Source organism: Quercus robur, chromosome 8, assembly GCF_932294415.1.
Source record: "Quercus robur chromosome 8, dhQueRobu3.1, whole genome shotgun sequence".
In the NCBI taxonomy this organism is placed as follows: Eukaryota; Viridiplantae; Streptophyta; class Magnoliopsida; order Fagales; family Fagaceae; genus Quercus; species Quercus robur.
In genome coordinates this window covers 5,269,345-5,292,355 of record NC_065541.1, presented here as the reverse complement: position 1 = coordinate 5,292,355, position 23,011 = coordinate 5,269,345, and the positions used below count along the sequence as shown (strand labels likewise).

Here is a 23,011-nt window from a genome sequence, read left to right as displayed (position 1 = left end):
GAACTATGATTTTAGACCCCTGAAACTATGCTTTACTTGATTGAATACATTCTTTCCTTTGGTAATAGATTGACTTTGTAACTATTTTCTCTTAAGTTAATTGATTGATCACTTGCAAAGATGTAGACAAAACCATAAGGTTTCACATCACATTGGAAGACTGGAACTCATAAGAAGCCCAACTCCAATAATTTGAAGTATATATATAAAGAAGTGGTGTCTCAATCTTTAGTTAGACTATTCTACTCCCAATCCATAAGATACTCTAAAAACCCCATGAATTAATTGTGTGGTGGATTAAACATGAGACTTTTGGATTTACGTCACGCTCCAATTCAATGATTCTACCATCTAAATTCCCCCGAGTGGTGTCAGTAGCCCTTGACTTAATATAATTCTAGTAATATTGAAAATATAACCAACAACACAAAACATTGATTGCTGGTGTTTTTTCATTTATTTATTTTGGATAAATGATAAAGTCATTAATGTAAATCAAAATGCACAATGCTCTTTCCTCAAGGAGTGCTATAGCCTTGGAGGAAAAGTCCAAACACGAACAGTACTCACAACATTAGACTTTAATGCTCATCTAAAGCTTGCATCCCTCAACTATCAGGTTTCTCATCCCCATATATCCTCTGCCACTTCAGGACTAACTTTGGGAATTCTCATAACTCCTTCCTAATCGCGAAAAATGATTGCAATGTGCAATCTCAATATGGGTTCTTTCTATTGTTATATCATAGTTCACCTTATAGGAGCCTTAAGGAGGAAAGTATCATTGGGCATGACATTTTTACTTAGCATATACAGGCCACTTTGTATGATCTCTCTTGTGTAGATAATCTGATTCTGAGCACATTGCATTGACTATCTTTCTCCAACTCATTTTGTTTATAAATTGTTCTATTTTGAGGTACTGTCCACTTTGAAATTTTAATAAATGAGATACGATTCTCACAACATTTTTAATTTACCCTTTAATTTATTTGAAATTTTATTATTTTTTTTCATTTAAAACAAAACTCTAAACTAATGTGGCGAAAAGGACAAGACATGTCTTGCTGGCATTAGAATTTAAAGCATCTAGTCTACTTATAGGAAATGTTTGGAATAGAGAACTTACAATAATAATAAATATATATATATATATATATATATGCCAAATTCTCTAAAGATTGAAGAACGAGAAGAGATCTATTAAGAGAAAGATTTATCCAATAGACAATCTTAAAAATTACATATAATCATAAATTGACAATGTTAACCATTACATCCAATCACATGCTACACGAAAGTTACCCCTTTTTTCAATGAGCTTACCTATAACAAAGATACACATAGCTATATGATACCAAAATTTTATTCATTATCAAGTTAGTCTGTAACTTATTATAATAAACTCTAAACCCATTATACGCGATGCAACAAAAAAGACAAGACATGCTTTGTTTGCATTAAGATTTAAAACTTATTATCTACTTTCACATAATATTTGGAACAGAGAAATTACAATAATATGCCACTGCATTCTCTGAAGTTTGAGGAACAGAAGAGATCTATTAAGAGAGGAATTTATCCAAGAGATAATCTTAACTGTTACATCCAATCACAAACTACACGAAAGGTATTCCTTTCTCATGGGAACTTACCTATCACAAAGATGCATATAGCAAAATGTTACCAATTATATTCATTATCAAGTTAGTTTGTAAATTATTGTAATAAATCTTAAACCCGTTATACATGATGTGGTGAAAAGGACAATACATGACTTGACTGGACTGCATTAAGATTCAAAAGTTGTTGTCTACTTTCAAGAAATGTTTGGAATAGAGAACTTACAATAATATAACACCACATTTTCCGAAAATTAAAAAACAAAAAGTGATATGTTAAGAGAAATATTTATTTGAGAGACAATCTTAATAGTTACATCCAATCACAAAATGGCAATTTTAATTGTTATATCCAATCATAAATTGCACAAAAGTTATTCCTTTTTCATGGGGACTTACCTATCATAGAGATGCACATAGTAATATCATATCGAATATATTCATTATCTGGTTTTTCTTTTTTAAGTTTTTGTAATAAATACTAAACCCGTTATGCGCAATGTGGCGAAAAAGACAAGACATGTCTTGCTTGCATTAGGATTTAAAACTTGTCATCTACTTTTCTGAAATGTTTGGAATAGAGAATACATACAATGCCACGTTCTCCAAAAATTGAGGAACAAAAAGAGATCTATTAAGAGAAGATTTATCCAAGAGACAATCTTAAAAATTACATCCAATCACAAACTAAGAGTCTTAACCGTTACATCCAATTATAAGCAACATAAAAGTTGTCCCTTTTTTAATGGGAATTTCCTGTCACATAGAACTTACAATAACACAACACCGTGTTCTCCGAAAGTTAAGGAACCATAAGAGTACATCCAACCACAAAACGAGAATCTTAACTGTTATATCTAATCACAAACTACACAAAGTTACTTTTTTTCATGGGGACATACCTATTAGAGATTTCACATATTGTCAATATGATACCAATCATATTCATTATATTTTAAGTTATTATGTTGTAAATATGATACTAATCTCATTCTTTTTTTTTTTTTTTTTTTTGGTTTCCCGCCCGGTATCCGGAGCTTCGCCCCGACTAATTCGGACCCGACCCGGGTCGCGCACCTGGAGATGGTGGGTGAGTCTCCCAACGAAGGCTGCTGCTGCGCCCCGACTAATCTCATTCTTTGTTACCTTCATTTGTAAACCTTTTATATAATAATTGAAACTGGCTTTAACATTTTCTATTTGTGACAATGTAAAGTAATATTATGAGTGTCACCACACCCAATACAAGCACACAAACAAATTATTAGCCTAGCTAGTATGAACATTTTACTACATCCAAGAACTATAGAGTAGACTAGAAAGTTCATAAAAAAAGAAAATTTAGAGAGTAGACTAGAAAAGGAGATCCAAGAGTCAAAAGACAGCCAGACACTTAACTCCAAGGGTCAAGAAACTCCCCTGAATGACACGTGTCATGCTGTCTCTGAGCAATGACCAAAGTCTATTTCCACACCCCTCCTTCCAATACCACTGGCACCCAACCCCTCTCTCTCTCTCTCTCTCCAAACACAAACACACTCTCTCTCTCTCTTTCTCACGCAACAAACACACTCACTCACTCACTCTCTCTCTCTCTCTCTCTGACAGTGATAATATCTATGGCTAGCAACAGAGACAGAGAAGAAGCTCTGACATTCACGAACCCATCTTCACCAATCACAGTCTCGGAATCACTTGACAGCTACCTCACCGACCCAAATTCTCTCATCAGCAGCGCCTCCGGGAGCTTCCAGAACGAAGGGTTATTATCTGGTGGAGCCGATACCGTCAGTGACGCTGAGTTCGGTTTCTCTCGCCTGGACTTCAGGACGAGTCGACTCGCCGGCTCCGTCGAGTTCTACCAGCGCCACGTCTTCCTTTGCTACAAGAACCCCAAGGTTTGGCCCGCAAGAATCGAAGCCTCTGAATTCGATCGTGTTCCCAGGTTGCTCTCTGCTGCTGTAATGGCTAAGAAAGCTGATATGAACAAAGAGGTAGGTCACTGTTGAGTTTTTTTTTTGTGGTTTTTAGTTTGGATTTCGTGAATTGAAAAATGGGATTTTTTGTGTTAGTTTTGAGGCTTTTGTTCCAAGTGTTGATGTGGGTTCATTATAAATTTAGTGAATTGAAATGGGTTTGTGTGATTTCTTGTTTGTGAAGAGCTGATATGAACAAAGAGGTGTGTCACTTGTGAATTGAAATGGGGGTATTGTGTGATTTTGGGGCCCTTTTGTTCTAAGCGTGGATATGGGTTCATTATAAATGCTGTGAATTGAAATGGGGTCTTGTGTGATTTTGTAGCCCTGATATGGGTTCATTGTAAATTGAGCAAATTGAAATGAGATTTTGTGTGATTTGGGAGGCTTTTCTTCTAAGTGTTAATATGGGGGTTTATTGTGAATTTAGTGAATTGAAATGGGTTTTTGTGTGATTTTAAAGGATTTTTTTTTCAAAGTGTTGATATGAGCCAACTGTAAATTTAGTGAATTGAAATGGGTTTTTGTGTGATTTTGGAGGCCTTTGTTCTAAGTGTTGATATGGGTTCATTATAAATTTAGTGGAAATAGGTTTGTGTGATTTCTTGGTTCTAGTGATGGTTGGTTTTAGATTTATTAAATTGAAAAGGTTGTGTGTGCCTGGTGGAGTGGGTTTGTTGTGAGGCTTTTGCTTTCAGGGTTAATGTGGGTTTATTCTGAATTTAGTGATTTCAAAATGGGTTTGTGTTTTTTGTTGGTTTTTTATTTCACTCCTGATAATGGTTGATTTTGAATTTAGTTATTTGAAACGGGTTGAATAGAGGAAAAGAAAGAATGTGGCAGGGCCCGATTAATTTGTTGAGGATCCATAGCCGACCACGAAATTTGGGACTAAGGCTTTGTTGTTGCTGCTGCTGTTGTTGAAACAGGTTTGTCTGCTTTGTGGATTAGTTTTGTTTGAGGTGTGTTTTGGAGGGTTTTTTGTATTTTGAGGTGTGATTTGGAGGCTTTTTCTTTCACTGCTGAAGTGAGTTCATTGTGAAATTAGTGAATTGAAAGGGGTTGTGTATGTTGAGGGTGTGTTTTGGAGGCTTTTGCTTTCAACGTTGACATGGGTGATGTGGGTTTGTGTGTTTTGAGAATTGATTGTATTTAAAGGGTTATTTGGAGGCTTATAGGTTCACTTTTGATATGTGTTGATTTTGAAGTTTGTTAAATGAAGTGTTTTTTTTTTTTTTTTTTTCTCGTGCTTACTTGTTATTAGGAGTAATTTGGAAGTATGAGTTGATCTTTTTTTTATAAATGTTTTATGGAGGGTTGGTTGGGAATTTGTTGATTTCTGGTTGGTTTAGGGTATCTTATGGATTTGTTTTTGTTCTGGGATTCATTTGAAATTTGTGATTTGGTGTCCATTGGTTTGGACGTGGTGTGAATTTATTTTGTTTTCAGGATATTGAGGTGAGTTTTTTGGGGTCTTGTGGATTGTTTGTATTTTTGGAGTGATGTGAGGATGTGAATTGTGGGAGATCTAGAAGATTAGTAAGTTTGTTGCAGTAGAGGTTGGGGTTTGGGTAATTTTGGGGATGATTGATGTTTTGCAAAAATATATTTTGGTTCTGAATAAGGCATAGATTTGACTCTCTTAATATTAGTAATACTGGTTAAAAAAAATATGGTTCTAGTTGTCGGGTTTGGATGTAGGATTTACTGCTTAGTTTGTGGAGAGGCTATTATAAGAAGAGAATGGTATTTAGTTCTAGAAATAAAGAAAAACAATTATGCCCCCAAATTTGTATTCAAGTATTAAAAAGACCTCTCTTACCACCATAATCTGGCTTACTCAGTCTAAATTTTTTCCATTTTCTCTCATTTTTTATTTTATTTTTGATGTCTTTATTGTTTGGTTGTCAAGTTGAGATAGTGCCTTCTATTTCATCAATACACCAAAAAGTAGTAACCATGTTGAGAACTTGATTTTCGGTGTTCCAAGCAGTTTCAGCTGGACTGCTAGTGCTGTTTCAAATATATGTAAGAGATCAGTTTTGTCTTTCACAACATTCATGACTATCAGGATACTGTATTGTAGGTGTGGACTTCTTTTTTTGGATGCATCATCTTCTAGTTGACTGTTAAATACCTAGATCCAAGAACTGATGTTAACTGTGGCCTGCAAATTATTGCATTTGATTATTATGGTAATTAGTATTTATATTTGTTTCATAATGAGAGTAGTGATAATGAGTATCCAGCAGCCTATGTGTTTGGGCAAATGAATGAAATAATTTGATGATGGTGGATAGTGCTGTTTTTTTATTGTTGATGTTACCTGCTTAAAATAGCCCATGCCCGTCATACATGTTGCATGCTATTCCGTTACCTCCCCTTCCCCCAGTATAATATCAGTTGATGTTAATCTTCTCCCCTTGTCTCTTTCATTTCTCTTTAGACCCGCTTGACAATATGTGAGGGACATGATGGAACCGAGACATCAAATGGGGATGTACTAATCTTTCCAGACATGATAAGATACAGGTCAATGGCATGCCCATTTGAGATTTGGTCAAATGATTTTTTATTTCCCCCCCCCCCCCCCCCCTTAAATTTATTACTGATCAACTTTGGTGAAAAATGCAGGAGATTGACACATTTTGATGTTGACACATTTGTTGAGGAAGTGCTTGTGAAGGATGGTGAATGGCTACCTGGAACTCCTGAAAGATTAAAGGGTTCATACGTTTTTGTATGTTCTCATGGGTCCCGAGATCGCCGTTGTGGAGTTTGTGGACCTGCCCTAGTCGGTAGATTCAAAGAAGAGATAGAATTACGTGGTCTTCAAAGTAAAATTTCTGTTAGTCCATGCTCACACATTGGGGGACATCAGTATGCAGGAAATGTTATCATATTTGGATCAAAAATCAATGGAGAAGTCACTGGACACTGGTAAGGGGATGTCATTTGATTGATTTATTTTTACAAGCTAATGCATTCAAGTTTGTCATACATTGTGATTTACCAGGTAAAGTTTTTCATCCTTCCCAAGGCATATATACATTTTTTTAGTTTATTGATGATGAAGCTTTCTTTTTTTAATCTATAGGTATGGTTATGTCACTCCAGAGGATGTACCTGTGTTGCTTGAGCAGCATATTTTGAAAGGAGAAATTGTAAATGGGCTGTGGAGGTAATCTTCTTGTATTTGTCCTTTGTGTATTGTGTTTGTGTGTAAACTATATGATTTCTTTCAAGGTGGTATGCAATTTTTTTTTCCCTCTACTAGAAGTAGACTAGCGTGCTTTTGGCATTAGCTTATTTAGCTTTTTGTTGAAAGTGTGCTAAAATATACTTGTACTTTGAAAAAATGAGAAAAAGTGAGGTTTTAAAAAGATTTACATAAAAGCTAAACAAAAAGGCTGAAAGCAGACGGACACATATCTCAGAGCTGTATTGCTTTTGATATGAATTTTAGCTCTATGATAGGAGCTGACAGGAAGTTTTCTTTTTTCCTTTATATAGGAAGCTGAGAGTTAAGAAAGAAAATAGTGTAACAAAGAATTGTGATTCAACTCACATAGAATCTGGAGTAAATATAAATGAGTTTATCAACTGTTGCTTTTTGTTACTACACTGTAGTGTCATATGTGTTGGTCCATATTTTGTCTTCTCAAGTATTTTTAAATTGAAATGGTTGACTAGGCTTAACATTTGATGGTGATGTCAGGGGTCAGATGGGATTATCAGAAGAGGAACAGAATAAATCCTATGAACTTAGGCAAAATTTAAATGGCGAGACAAATGTTGGGAATAAAACTGAAGAACTGACACAAACACATAAAAGTGAGATGCACACTGCTGCTTGTCAATCTCAACCTGAGGAAATGGGGTGTTGCCAGGAAAATGGAAACTCGTACTGCTGTGAGTACCCTGCATTTCCAGAAAAGCTAGAGACTCAAGATGCCAATGTGGGTACAGCAAAGGTGATATCCGATAAAAAGAGTAGCAAGAAACTAAATTCCAGGATCAATGGTGTTAAAGGGGGTAGTGCACGCAAAGTTTGTGCGATGCCAACATGGTTTGACAGCTGGGAGCGAGAAGATATGTATGCAGCTCTCGCTGTTGTTTGTGCTGCAGCATCGGTTGCCATTGCCTATAGTTGCTACAAACAGTTGTAGATAAACTTCAAAGCCAATCTCTATATTGTGTTCATGATATAACGGGTTAGAGTACTCTTCCCTTTGTTGTCTCCAATCTTTATAAGATACCAATGTCACTTCATGATGTAATGCCTCTGCAAAAGAGCCTTTGACTTAGAAGCACAAGTGTTTGGATAAAATCATCAAAATGATGTATAAAAATGTCGGCTTTGCCTCGGGGCACTTAAATTATCTCTTTCTTGTGTTTTTTTTTTTTTTTTTTTTTTTTTTGGTATGCTAGATGCGTGAAATTTGCACAAAAGCAAATATGTAAATCTCAAATCTCATAATTTTCAAAATTTTGGCACTTCAGTTTGTAATATTGATCAAATTTTATATAGAGCACGATTTGTAATTTACTAGTTTGTACCAATGGATTGCATTTGATAGAAAGCTCCCTCTCTCTTCGAAGGAAACATTTATGAGGCAAGATGGCAACCATCAATTTGGGAGGTGGATAGGTATGTCCACAGTTCTAACTTCTGACAAGCTGATTAGCATTGTATCCCCTATGGAGCTAGAAGGCATGGACCTTTTAAGAGCTTTTTTGGCTCATCAATTATAATTCGTGCATTTAAATGGAAGTAAACTTTCAACTTTACCCGCGTTTATGGAGATTCAACCTAAAAGGTTATATTTATAATTTATGATCCCTTGTTAATGGAATATTTGGAACAGAATGATATGGAGGGAAAGGAGAGGAAAGTGGTGTAGAGAGAAAGGTGGTTAGAATATACTAATCTATCTCCCTCCATCCAAAGTCCAAACATACAATTAATATCAAGTTTTTTGAACACATTGGACTTGGAAGGCTTCAATCAAGCCCAGATGGGGAATCTCTTAGTTAAAGATTAATGGACTGTTAATTTGAAAATTTATAATCTTAGAGGTTTTGGCTTCTGGATATGGTCGGATCTGTGTAAATGAACAGACACTAATAATACTGATCATAATATAGTGTGTTTTTGGAAAAGGGTCATCAGGATTTGCAGGTCTCAGCTGTACAGCTTTGAAATAAAGCCAGATAGGTCAAAAAGAAAGCTGAGTTGGATTACTCAAGCAATTAACATAAATTATAAAAGATTACACTTGTTCTCAAGCTTTCTACATTAATGATCTATCATTATGATCATCCACCCCAAGGTGGTAAGGTCAAACTACACCAGGTTAGCTTTGTACTTAAAAAAAAAACCCTGCATCAAGCCAATGCAAGTGAATTTGTTATCTGATAATTGAAGTACAGCCTCTCATTGTAGCCATCTGATAATTGGGTCTCAGTGTCATGTAGACTGGAATTGTCACATTTGTGTTCTTCAATCACCATTAACTTTAACGCCCTTCAGTGAGTTGGCAAGCCCATTCTTATTTCCTAACTTGTGGAATTCAGTTTGAATGGTCTTCATGATCTCGGTGTCTTCTGGGTTTGGCTCCGGAAAATCTACATGCATTGACCCCTGTTTGATTGGTGAAGTAGACTCTTTAGACAAAGCTTGCCGATTGATATAATCATAGAGTTGTTGATGGAATTCATGGTCTAATGAGAAACAGTTGTCAGTGCCCTCATTTCTATAATGCTTGGACGATCCAGAGCCCTCTCTTCTACAAAAATGCGGGAGTGATCCATAATCCATTATCTGAATACAAGTGAACAATGTTCTTGTCAAATAAATGGAACATACAGATGACACTAGTGCGGGCAGGAAAAAAAACAGTAAAGAATTCCATCTATGCTAGTGAGGCAACATGAGAAAGAGAGATTAAATGTTGAGACCATTACATTGCTCATTAAAAGAAAATCTTGATAGGTGGATAGTTTTTTTTTTTTTTTTTTTGTGAGGGGGGGAGGGGGGGGGGGGGGGGTTGTTACTGATACGCTTTCACTTAACCCCCTACATTGCTCATTAACATTACAAGAGTACCAACCAACAATTAATAAGTTGAATGCAGAAACTGGAAAAATTCCAAATTCACCATACAGATTGACAAGAGGACCTAAAAATACCTGCCTTGACCTATAAAATTTGACACAACTTGATTTGAAGACAGGACGCAATATAGAGATTAAATTTGGTATCAAAACTTAGACCTACCTAAGGAGCTAAGCCATAGCATGTGTTAATTAGGGGTGAAGCAATATTCTAAGACATATATCACATTGCATAAACTATCAAACAAGCCAAATCCTACTGTCTTTGGGAAGGCAGTTTCTGCCTAGTTTAATCAGAAGTGCAGCTTGTTATCCTTCTTCGGAGAGTTTTTGTAATTTTCTTTAGTTTGATCAGGCTTTGTCCTTGTTTGTATTCAAACTGGGTTAGTACTATTTAGCTTTCTGTTTGTTGTAGTTTTTCAGCTTATTTCAATAAAATTCACCATCTTGATTATCAAAAAAGAGAGGCCAAATCCATGTATAGAACCGCTTACTCAAGAAATAACTTAATGGCAATTAAAATAATGATACTATGTTTCTGCCAGCATCAGCAGTTCTAAAACAAAATTTCTAAATACAAATGGAAACGATGCTTACCTTCAGTAACTCATCTCTTCCACAACCTTGCAGAACCTGGATTTTCCGCCTTGTTCTTTCTTGCAAAAGAGGCTTTACAACCTGCCAACAACTGAGCATTAAGCATTTTGTTGCAAAAGAAGTAAACTTTTTAAAAGTAAAGTATTGACACAAACCTTCCAACATGCTGAAAATATATAGGGTGCATTTACAATATAATACGTATCTGTCTTCTCAGGATAGTTCAAGTCATCAATTGTAGATATAGCAGTCAAAAGCTGCATTAAGATTGAACAGATAGTGATGAAAAGTGTCAAATATACAGTCCACAGAGTGAGGGTAGGCAAAATATTAGATTAATTGATATTGAAATAGAAATCACCTTTTTTTCACAACTAAATAAGTCATTGAAAAAGCACAAAAGGCAACCCAAGTACAAGGAAAGCATACAAGAGAAACATCACAATTATGAATGGAGATATTGAAATTGAATACACTTGTCTACTTATGATGTATAAAGAAACTAATACATGCCCTTATCACAGAAACATAGAATAAATTAAACTTGTAGTAACAAAAATGTAGACAGGTAACACATGGAAAGACAGCAATCCAAAACTTATGGTTCATTATATGAAAGATCTGTAAGCCAATATGACCTCATGCTTTTTGTTACCAGTGCAACAGCATAGAGAAAATGGCTTTTTGGGGTTCTACACCAAATCAATTTTCCAATGAGGAAACCTTGAATCCACTCCACTAATAGGTGACTACTGATCTTTTATTTATAAACTATAGTATATCAGACATAGTAATGATACCTAATAGCTGATATACTATACATCAAAAAAGGGATATCAAGTCTAAAATGAATGTGAGATGCAAAACCCTGATGTCCACAATAAACTCTTCTTAAACAAAAGGAAGATTACAACATGAAGCTGACCATTACCCTCCAAATCAAAAAATATGATGCCCATTGATAGATTTTATAGATTAAGGGCCTTTTTTAGGAAAAGAGTGACAGTTAGAAGAAAAGACAAGTTAGAGGTTTAAGGACTACAGATGTATACCTTAATGTTATTCAGCGCTGAAAGCTTTAAACCGGTCATGTCTAAGATTTTCAGACAGGTACCAATATGTCGTCCATGCTTCTTTGTTGCAGAAGGCTACAACAAAAGTAAAATCAGGCCATAAGACAAGTTACAAGTCATAAAGATTATTGAATAATTCAAGTACGCACCAGAACTACACGATCTCTGTATTCATTCAACTGGATGTGTGACTGCACATAGTAATTTACCTAAAAACAAAGAAACATGTCAGTACACTGTAAATATCAAGAAAACCCCAATATATGATGCACATAGCAGTATATAATGCTGCCTTGTGCTCATAAGTGAAGCATATTTAATGAACATAAGTCCATTCATCTAGAAGCAAGTAATTATTAATATTTATTCAGAACCGTTATCATGTTCCATGTCTCAAAGAAGCATGAAACAGAAGAACCTAGTACGAAGTATACGACCACAAAGTACCATAATTTATTGGAAAGGAATATTGCAACACTATAATATTTCAGGGAATTATACACGTACTCCATATCTATACCACTTGCAGTCCTACCAGTCCTACTGATCCCTTAAAAGAGGTTGTAGAGAAATTAAGTAATGCTTTATGTATATACATTCTTAGAACAGGAAGTTTGGTGCCAACAAAACAGATATAACCTGATGCCCTTAAACATTGTCCTTTTCTATGATTCAAGCATATGAAAATTTTCAATCTTCAAATTAGCTTAATGTATAGCTCAAGTAAATCTTGCATACGTAGTCCATTATATACCAAATCCAGGCCTAATAGCCCAATACAATTTTATAACTGTGAAATTTAAGAAGATTGAATATCATGCAAGATCCTCACAGATGCTTTGTCAAATGTGCTGAGCCCAAGACCAATAGCAATGACTGGAAGGCCCTGGCAAAAGTTAGCAGAAATAATGAGAAAGAAAACATAAATAGGAATGCAGGAGTGAAATAATCATCATTAAAGCCTTCATTTCTCATAAATGCAACCATAAATTTCCAAAAGCAACTCCCCACCACCCCAAACCCCCCAAAAAAAGGGGAAATTTAATTTATTTTTTCTTTTTAAATGTGGGCACAATGGTATATCCATTTGTGGCAAAAAAATAGTTTTTGAGATGCCAGACCAGCTTAAACAAGTTGGCTGGGAAGCACAACAATGATCAAGATTGAAATCCATGATAATTTTATGTAAATCTGTGAAAGACAGGCATACCTGTTTTGTGTAACCAGAAAATCCTTGAAGGTGAGAATCTCGCACTGCTCTGTACAAGTCAATAGGGATGATAGGTTTCTGTATACAGAAACAAAAGAAAATTTTGTAATGTAATGAATTCTGATCACAATATTAGGTACAGGGTTGCCACCAACATGGTTCCAAAATATAATCAATCACAATAATCAAATATTACAATCCATAAGCAGAAGATAACATAACAGAAAAAAGCAACCATAAATTTTATTTTTAGTCTAGACCCAAATTTTACCATACATAATAATACCATATTTTTCTTTTCTGGCCTGGGTTAATAATCAACCATGAGATTACTGTATGCATATGATTCAAGATTGATCATGAACATATGCTCTTGGCCTAGAACTGAGACACCAGGATTGTCTTCATAAATAATAATACAATAAAAATCTTAAATATTTACTTTGGGCGGCAGTACATATATCAGATTTCTATACCCTTGCAATTTATATCTTGGATGCAAAATTTTTATTACAATTCATTATTCCAATTTGTTTCTGTTTTTCCTAAACTCAATGCATTTAATTACCACATGGACCGACCAGAAGTGCCAAAACAGGCTACACAAGCTTACCCTAGAAGCTATATATGATTTATGATTCACCATAGATTTATGTACTTTTTGATAGTTGTAGGTTGGCCATCTTTTGGTTGCTTCCAGTTCCAACCTCCTTGAAAGAAGTAACATCTTCAGCATTCATTAATGTGGAAGAGAAGAATTGTGGCTTTTGATTCTGAGCATAACTTGCTGGTGTATTGAGAATAAAATAAAATTTTTCATCATATAGCTTATTAATCCTCACTTCTTAGTGATTATAGTGTCCCATACATGCATATTAAAAGGGATTTTCTGTTTTTTTTTTTTTTTTTTTTTTTTTTTGGGGGGGGGGGGGGGGTGGGTGTATTGCAATGTACTCTATGTTTGGGACATAGCCCAGGACAAGTCTGACAAGTAGTTTCCTATTTCTTTTTGTCGGTTGCTCATCTCTAATTTCACAGTTTATATGATACTATCTAGCAGAAAAGAAACAACATATTCACTAAATGCAAGAATTCACAAAATAAATGAGAAGTCAAGCATCAAACAGAGAAATTTCAGAAGTGACTTTAGCGACAATATTTCATGTTTGGCTACTAATCCCATAACGATAAACTCACCGACAGTATATTGTCAATTCCATTCTGTACTCTCCACTGTAAACAATCAACCAACTGGAACAGATTTGTATGGTTAGTAAAAGCAGAAGTAGCCAAAGACAAATAAAGCTTAAAGAAGAAAATAAAATTTTGCAAAGCAATAAGTTAATAGAGAAGCTTCAGTGAAACAAATGGATCTAACCATTTTATGTGCTTTGGCAACATTCCATTCCCTGGCTTTGAGAAACCGAACCAATGTTTCTGTTGGATAACCCTGGTGCATATTCTGGAGATCAAGGTACACACTTTGAATTTAAAATTTTAAGTAATTCTTAAAAGTAAAATTGCCAACTTCAATTCAATAAAGCATCACAAAACAGGCACAATCAAATAGATGAGACAACAAAAAAGCACAGGATTTATTTATAAGTAAATGATTCATTGAAGAGAGCAGAAGGAGCACGACCCAATCACCTGGGAAGGATAATTATTAGAGAAAATTAGAAAGATCAAGCAACTCAAGTGGATACTCCAAACTCAAACTCCACTACAAACTTACTTTCTTCCTCTAACACGCTTGAAGTGCGAATCACTGTGTCAGACTAAATCCCCTCCCCACTAGCACTAAGTCAATAGCCTCATGATGAGTCATTCTTTTCAAAATAGCAATAAAACTTTGTCTACTTTATTTATGTAAACATATTCCATTAGTGAATGGGAAAGAGAAAGGGGGAAAATTTTAAGAAGCAAATTGATGAAGAAACCAGCCTCCTATCTTAGCCAAACTCCCTTCCGCTCTATATAAAATGTAAATCAAACCATGTATGATCAGAAAGGGTTCTGCCAATTCAGAGGGAACCCAACAGAATAAAAAAGCAGAATAATATCTACAACTACAGTCAAAAACCTTATCTACCCCATAGTGAATCAGCCAAACTTCACTGCTACCAATCCATCAGTTATAAAATAAATATTAGAAAGAAATGAAATTAAAATTATTATATAAAAAAAATAAAAAAAGCAAGATCGACCCAGATCACATATAACAAAACTAAGAATGTAAAACAATAAATAAAATCAGTACCTGATCCAAAATAAGCTACACGGTTGATTCAATTAGGCTATGTTGAGTAAAGGGTTTAAAGTTCTCAGGTATTAAACACTTAAAAGCTAGACAACAGAAAACAAGTTCGTAGCAAAATTTTGTTCCAAAATTTATACTTTTTTGGCCAACCTTTTTTTCTCAGCATTCAAACAGAACACAGATCAGAGAAACTAACAAAAAAGAGAAGAGACCAACCTTGTATGAGTTCTTCAGTGGCTCATCTACTGCAACATTTCACAAACAAACAAACCAAAAAAAAAGGTAATAAATATTAGCAATTTAGGATCAAAGAAGAAGAATTTGAAGATATTGCCAACTGGGTTTTTGACAAAAAGCTTACTTTCTTCCATTAAAGACCGGAACTCCTTCACAGCCTCCTCATTTGCAATACCCATCTCCTGTTTTTGCTTTCTAAATCTGAATTAGTAGAAAATATACAATCTTTCAGATGAGTTTTTTGAAAACCCAACTGGGTTTGGAGCTCCTCAGCCTCACAACCTGTGTCTCAGTCTCTCTCAGCTTTTTAAGAGCTCCAAGTTTAGAGAGAGAGACAGAGAGAGAGTTGTGAAATAAAAATTTTAAAAAAAATCTGTGTTTGTTTTTTTTTATACATCCACTTCCTCTTCTATGTTTGGTTTTAAAAGTAACTCAGATGTTTTTGGTCTCCTAAAAAATAAATAAATAAAATTTTTTTTTTTTGAGAAACAATAAATTATTTGTTTGGTTCAAAGGCTTAGAGTTAAAGATGGAAATAATTTATTTTATAAAAAGATAGAGAATATAAATAAATGGAAAAATTTGCGTATTATGGATGTAAAGTTTTATTACTAGTTATTAGCTGAGTTTTAACTTTCAAAACTGTTGTTCTCAAAAAAAAAAAAAAAAAAAACTTTAAAACTGTTTTTTTTTCTTTTTAATTTTTAATTTCCTTATATGACATTAATTTTTTGACTTTAATCTTATCAAACGGTCTAAAATCATTAGATTAAAAAATGGAATGTAAGACCCTTCACATGAGAATATTCTTGTAAGATAATTACAAGAGGTTATTTGAGGTAAAATGAGATATTTAAGGGTCATATAAAGCTTAATCATGGATTTTAGATGAGGAAGGCTAAAGATACAAACAAAATTTTACACAACGGTTGGTGTGTGACAAGTTGTTAATGATAAATAAAAATAAGATGTAAGCGGTGAGTCCAAATCAAAATCAATAAAAACTTGCCAACTCGACTATTTAAAAAATGCCCTTCTCAAAAAAAAAAAACTATTTAAAAAATGTTGTGAATTTCTTTTGTGCATATAGCATTCCTCATTTTAAATCCTAGATATATAAGAGAGATAAAATGATAAGAGGGATGACAAATGTGTAAAGCTATTTTTAGTGAAATTTTTTTAGAAAGTTGAACCAAATACATGGATATGAACATCGTTAAGAACTTGATATACTCCAATTTTTCTTTAAAAAATAGCTTAGAAAATGAGGAGAAGAATTAGAGATTTAATTAATTAAATATAATTGTTAAGAGCCTTGTAGTTTTATAGACATGTCCAATATCTATCATGTGAAGAATCTGGTTTCGTATCATCTTTTTTCATTTGTTGTAAATGAAAAATAATAACAAACATGATTAAAATTAATGAGAGAATAGTACAAGATTTCAAAATAAAGGAAAAACATTATGAAATTAATACAAGATGCAGGCTCAACCTAATTAAACATATTTGATTATGTGCATGACTCCTTTTTTTTTTTTTTTTTTTTTTTGGGATTAAGAGAATTTACAACACTCAACACACCCAAAAGGCTTAAATAACCTTTGGGGGTCTTGAATGGAGATTATGAACACACACACCCATTTTGTCACAATATGTACATGCTATTTCAATGATAAGATAACATCGTGACTATTAATTTAAAGTCTTAATCACATTTTACTGAAACCTAAATAAAATATACATCTAATAAAAAATTAAAACCAAATAATTGAAAAAAAGAAACTATTCTTCTAAAAAAAAGTATAGAAGTACTTAAATGATTCCTAATCGAGAATTTTTTTTTTTTTTTTTTTGTATAAAATGGGAATTTAGGGTTCAACTCATTAAATATAGGTGTTAGAATGTTAGCAATTATTTTGTCTACAAACATAGCATGGCTATCTTGATTATTGTATTTGTTCCGATATTAACATTTTCTATAAAATAAATCATTTTCCATAAAATATTTCCTATAAAAATATATAATTTTCCTATATTTGGTAGTAACTTTAAAATGAGTAGGAAAATTATTTTTTACTTTCTTTTATTTAGTTTGGTGTGAGATATAGTTGTTTTCTCAAAAATTTTGGTGGAAAACAACTCTATTTCATGACAAACTAAATAAGAAAAGTCAAAACATAATTTTTCTTTTACACATTTTTTTCTAATACTACCAAATACATATAAACACGAAAAACTATTTTTACATAAGTTTTTCCATTGAAACAGACACAGTAATTCTAAGTTAATTTTGGGGTTCAAGTAATAGCACATTGTTAATTGCATTTTTTGCAACTTGTCATGTTTGTAGTTTGAATCTCACATCCTTTTATCCTATTTTTTATATTTTATTTTATGTCCTACCAATCACAAATTGCTACATATTCTATTTTTCTTTTCTTATAAAATAACCAAAGTTTAAAATGAGGAAAAAATATATTCAAACAAATGGCAAAATTGTAATTGATAAAACATAAAATAGAATACAAAAATTGAAATAGATGATTTTTATTCAATTTATGGTCAATATATGGTCCTCTATTATATAAATATTATATTTGGTGTATTGTGATACTAACATTTCAACAACAAAAACAAAGACATCCTATAAAAAAAATAGTAATAAAATAAAGATAACTAAAAAGACAAAAGATGTAGTTGTTAATAATTTTCTATAATTAATGTAAGTTGTGAGATTGAACCACGTTAAATTCCTATTTTAGCTTTTTCTCTTTTTGTTACTTGAAATCTTTAGAAGAAATTTGTACTTCATTAGTTTTAAATAAATCTCGTTCTATGACCTTATTTTGGGTTTAGAACCAAAACTTATAAATAAATCTCGTTCATAAAAAATTTTCTTTTCATAAATTAAAAAAAAAATTGAAACTTTTTTTTTTGAGAAGAATAAAATTGAAACTTGCTTGTGAGAGAGATGTGATGATTGATGGTGCCCTATTGTGGTATTTTGAACTTTGTTTTGGTTTTTTTCTTTTTAGGGACCCAGAATAACATGCATATATAAATCGTGAAAACTACACAAAATTAGAAACTCGGGTGTGAAAAAGGTTCATAAACTTTCTAATTAGTAAACGTGGGATCCATCATGGGGTCCATGTGAGGGGATTGATGTATGATGATGATATTGACTTGGTACCAGGCAAAATGTAGCCACATGGGATTGTAAAAAGGGGCAAATCCTATTGGCTGGTAAAATCAAAGTCAAAATTTTCCCAAATACTAGGTCGGTCTAGGTTTTTTTTTATTTTTTATTTTTTTTATTATGAATAAATAATAATCAGTACCATCCAATTAGGCAATAGATTTTCAAAGTGGGCAACCCCTATTGGCTGGTAAAAACAAAGTTAAATTTTAAAATTTTCCCATGAATAAAACAAGGTTGAATTAATAAAATTAATAAAACAGAGCAAATTTGGTTGGTGTATGGTATCAATCTTTGACTGCAATCTCTGAACATTCCAGTTTTGCAGGCATGACCAGTTAAACTGACCTTAACTGGTCATCCCTTCTTTAGCAGACAAAGTTTCAAAAATCATATGCAATTTATGGATTGATACATGATATATTTAACCCACTTTTTTTTTTTTTTTTTTTTTTTTTTTTTTTTTTTTTTACATTTTTAACTCTCTCTCTCTCTCTTTTTTCTCTTTTTCTTTTTTTTAGTTTATTTTAATGGTTAAAATTGAAGGTTATTTTTTTCAACTTTCAATCTTAATCATTAATTACAATTATATCAGAAGCAATATCGTTGCAACTAATCTCGATCCCCAATTTATTATGAATTGTATGAGCATGAAGTGTCAATGATATATGCTTAGAAGGATTTCATGACTTTCATGTTGTTAAAATAAAAAAAATAAATGAATATTACAGCCAATCTATCATATCTAACAGTCCTTACTTTTCTCATGCTAGAAATTGGGGTTGGCATGCAAAAGTAATTATGTTTTCTACCAAAAATAATAATAATAATAATTATGTAGCTTAATTACAGATTTACAATACACAATGATAAGGACCAATGTACTTGGTCTTAATGTACTGGAATAATTGTTAAGAAAATTTATGTTCCTAGACAAACTTCACGAGATCTATGCTTTTTTGTTGAAATTTGGATAAAGTTAAATTGTTGTTTGAGATCATGATAATATGTCGAATATCTCAAAGAAAGAAAAATAGTTTTTTTTTTTTTTTTTTGAGAAACAAAAAAAAAAAAAAAATAGTTGATTGAGGCAATGAATAAATAATTAAATACTCAGAAATTAAGACAAACTCTTTAAACTTTTGCATGCACATGACTTACAGGTGATCACATCTACTAGTAGTAACTAGAAACTATTCTCAACTCAAATTAGTTAGGAAATAGGGTTAAATAGTTTTTTATATATTGATTGTCTTTCTTTCTTTTTTTTTAAGAGTTTTGTAACTTTTTTTTTTTTTTTTAGAAAGAAGAGTTTTGTAACTCAATAGTATAGCCTAGTGATTCTAATGAAACATCCCAAGTTTGTATTCCTCCTTCCCACTTAATAAATGTATTAAGAATTTGTCTTTTTAAACTTAAACTCTTTAATATTTATAATATATATACATATAATTGAAGATGTTTGATTTTTGATTGACCTCATAATATTTTGCATTTTTGAGGTCTCACAATTTTGCACGTCAATGTTCTAATATATAAATATGTTCTTATGACGTCCACTCTCGATGATAGAGTTATCATCAAATCAAAACACCAATCGGTTTTTTATGTAGGCAGAATTGAACTCCAAATCTCTTATTCAACCATTGAAGATTTTACCAGTTGAGTTAACTGAAACCTACATATTTTCTTTAAATAGAATATGCAGTTTTATATGGAGTAAAATACTATTTTGATTTTTAAGTTTTACTAAAAATTTGTTTATCATGCCTAAACTTTAAAATTTTATTTTTTGTCCCTAAACTGTTGAAAAGTTTGTCCCTTAAATAATTGAAAATGCTTCTCTTTATGTTCTTAAACTTTAAAAAATATATTTTTCATCCCTAAACTATAGAAAAAAGTTTTTTTTTTTTTTTTTGCCCCTATTTTTGTCTTTTAACTATTGAAAAAATGACAAAATTTTTCTACAAATTTGGTTGTAACCAATGGTTACAACTCCCACAAACAAAATTAATATGACTACATATTTTGAAAATTTAACTATTGAATTGTATATTATTTATGTTCTTAATACATATATTAAATTTTGTACCAATTGGATGTTATTTACTATTTGATCTATAAATTTATTTTTCATACATAATTTTATACTACAAAAACTTGAAATTTAAAATTTTAATTGATGATATAATTCAATGGTTAATTTATCAAAATTAACATCCAATAAAAATATATTGAGTAGATTTGTAGTCATCAACTATAACTAAGTTAATTTGTAACCAAACTTTGTCCTAAAAAAAACTCTTTATAAAGTTTAAAGATGAAAAAAAATACATTTTTAAAGTTAAGATTAAATTCTATAAAGATGTGGTGTAAAACCAAAATTTTACCACTCTAATCTCAACATGCCACATCATCAATATTACATATTAAAGAATAGGCACAACTACACTCAATCAATTTTTATATCGATTTGAAAATTCAACTTAACTGTAAGTTTATTGAGATGTTATTATGAGTGGTAGGATGTATTGAGTTTGAAGTAAAAAGCTGATATGATAATCTCTTATTGGATGATGTATATAGATTTTACACCCCATTCTTACCAAATTCGAACTTTTTAAAGTTTAGAGTTTTATTTTTAAAGAAATTCTTAAAGTTTTAGAGATGAAAAACACCAAAATAGTATTTTAATTTTATAATAAATATCTATTAATAACTACCATTATTATATATTTAATAGATTAATTTAAAAGTAAAATCATAATAAATATATATTAATTACTACCATAATTATCAAATTCATATTAATATTCAATACAAAAAAACAATCAAAATGAATGTGAATTAATAACTATAGGGGGCCAGTTAGTCAGAAGGTATTGTTAAAACTGTACATATTGAGCCTATGGCCCAGTCCGAAGATATTTACTTGTCCAAGGATGGTCAAATAATGTTATTATGGGAATGGTAGAAGAGGAAGAGATAAAGATTGTACATAATAGTCCAAAAAATGTCCGAGGAGAAAAGTCATATTGGAAATGTGGATTCGAAATCAATAGAAATGTCCTATCTTCCTGAACATCCTTCAAGATTGCATCACGGTTAGAAATCAGACATTAGATAAGAGAGGAGTAGAGGAAGGCAACAAATATCTACAAAAGCTACAACCTTTGCATTAAATGCATCCTAGCTAACTCTCTGGCCACATTAATATGGATGTGATACCTGAACAGTGGTGAAACAGCCTTACAATTGTTAGTTGAAAGTTCTGGGAGGTGTTAGAGGGGACATGGAGTTTCTAGAATCTAACCTACACGTGTATGGTGTGGATGATGCCAAAAATTATAGTATATAACATGGAAAGGAGAAAAGAAAGGGGGAGAAAAAAATCACTAAACGATCTTTTGAACTCTTGTAACCTTGATCATCAACTTGACATTATAACAAAGCTCCTCTGGATAAATTTTCTTACCTTACTTGTGTTTGATTATCTTAAATAAACAACTGTTACTGTCTTTCTTACTTAATAAAAACTAGTTCTTTCACCAACACTCTATAAATTCATTGTTTGGGCTCATTGGGCTAAAACCCAATTTTATATTGGGTCAAATCCAAGTTCAGTCCTTACAATAACTATTATAATTTTTAAATTTCAAATTAAATACAAAATAAAAGAGAAAACATCATTTCTTACATAAAAATATAAAATCATATTTGATTAAAAAAAATTATTCATTGCACGGATACTGACTACTAGTATTCATAAAATTATGTGAAAGGTGGAAAAGGAAGGTGGGAACAATAAATATGCATTGTGAAATACAATTCAAATTATTAAAGAATCACACTCAAGTTAAATAGGGCCATTTGAACATATTTATGAGTTTCTTCAATTTTCAACCTCACCCTTTCAAGTTTCAACACCAATATCCAACCACTCGTTACCTCTAATGCATTTTCTATTTCCTTTGAATTTAAAATATTGATCGAATTTGAATGTGACAACTGACAAGAATGTTCCCATGTGTCCTAGACTCCTAGTGGCTCAAAATTAAATACACCACCTCCTCATTCTATTATTTTCTTTTCTTTGGTTAGTGTCCTCATGTGAATCTTTCACATGTTTGAGATTTGGTTTCCATGTTCCCCATCCAATTCACCTATTTTTTAGGTCTGTGCCAATTTTCTCTGGGACCCGTTAGATCTTGCAAACAATAATGTTAGGATCTCAATGCACCTCTAAATAAAATCATGTAGAGTATCCTCATATTGCAATTCTTATTTAAACCGTATGAATATATATATATATATATATAAATAAAAATGATTGATATATTGGTCTAATGATAAAATAGTACAATCATCAGAAGCAAATATCATAAGCTAAAACTCTATTAAAAAAAAAAAAAAAAAACAATACTAATACACCATTGTAATTTGGTTTGACACTCAATAATTAAGACGTTTAACAGTTGACCTTGGTTATTTGAAATCTAATTAAATTACCTATACAATAGCATTCCATTAGACATCTAATTGGTTATGAACTATATGAAGTCAAATTCATGGATTCCAAAATGATGAGGACCCCATAGCTTTTGTTCCCCTTTGTGATGGAAATCCTCCCTTTATGAAAATCAGAAAATTCCCTTTTGCCTATTACAAGGCCCCTCCACACAAACACACACATATATATAAATTTTAAAAAATAAAT

The 23,011-nt window shown here is 32.1% G+C and overlaps 2 protein-coding genes across 5 annotated transcripts in view; one reads left to right on the top strand and one right to left on the bottom strand.

Moving 5' to 3' along the window:
• Positions 1-7,980, top strand: part of LOC126694281 (altered inheritance of mitochondria protein 32-like) — a 44,893-nt gene extending 36,913 nt beyond the window's left edge. Inside the window, exons 1-5 of one of the 3 annotated variants that reach the window (XM_050390429.1) lie at positions 3,122-3,616; positions 6,045-6,130; positions 6,233-6,538; positions 6,696-6,779; positions 7,317-7,980. In XM_050390429.1, coding sequence (XP_050246386.1) covers positions 3,242-3,616; positions 6,045-6,130; positions 6,233-6,538; positions 6,696-6,779; positions 7,317-7,767 — 1,302 coding nt within the window. In that variant the 5' untranslated portion in view covers positions 3,122-3,241 and the 3' untranslated portion in view covers positions 7,768-7,980. Of the gene's footprint in view, positions 1-3,121; positions 3,617-3,690; positions 3,802-6,044; positions 6,131-6,232; positions 6,539-6,695; positions 6,780-7,316 lie in introns of those variants that run through there. The other 2 variants (XM_050390432.1, XM_050390430.1) reach the window with 2 other exon arrangements.
• An 835-nt stretch (positions 7,981-8,815) lies between these two features.
• LOC126694283 (phosphatidylinositol/phosphatidylcholine transfer protein SFH2-like) lies at positions 8,816-15,464 on the bottom strand. Of its 2 annotated transcripts, none has more exons than XM_050390434.1 (11): positions 15,217-15,464; positions 15,072-15,100; positions 13,974-14,045; positions 13,793-13,846; positions 12,596-12,673; positions 12,218-12,271; positions 11,535-11,594; positions 11,365-11,460; positions 10,468-10,569; positions 10,313-10,393; positions 8,816-9,422 (listed from the first exon to the last, which is right to left on the bottom strand). In XM_050390434.1, exons 1-11 carry the CDS (start codon positions 15,269-15,271, stop codon positions 9,102-9,104), a joined length of 1,002 nt encoding a protein of 333 aa, XP_050246391.1. In that variant the 5' UTR covers positions 15,272-15,464; the 3' UTR covers positions 8,816-9,101. The 2 variants fall into 2 exon arrangements, with proteins under 2 accessions (XP_050246391.1, XP_050246390.1); XM_050390433.1 differs by having other exon boundaries at positions 13,974-14,057; positions 15,217-15,462.
• Positions 15,465-23,011: the final 7,547 nt, after the last annotated feature.

Excerpts from the sequence above, each read along its gene's own strand:
- LOC126694283 (XM_050390433.1), bottom strand. The coding sequence starts at position 15,271 with ATGGGTATTGCAAATGAGGAGGCTGTGAAGGAGTTCCGGTCTTTAATG. Across the intron at positions 15,101-15,216 it reads CCGGTCTTTAATGGAAGAAA|TAGATGAGCCACTGAAGAAC; the intron begins GTAAGCTTTTTG and ends GAAATGTTGCAG. Across the intron at positions 11,595-12,217 it reads GCACATTTGACAAAGCATCT|GTAAATTACTATGTGCAGTC; the intron begins GTGAGGATCTTG and ends CTTTGTTTTTAG.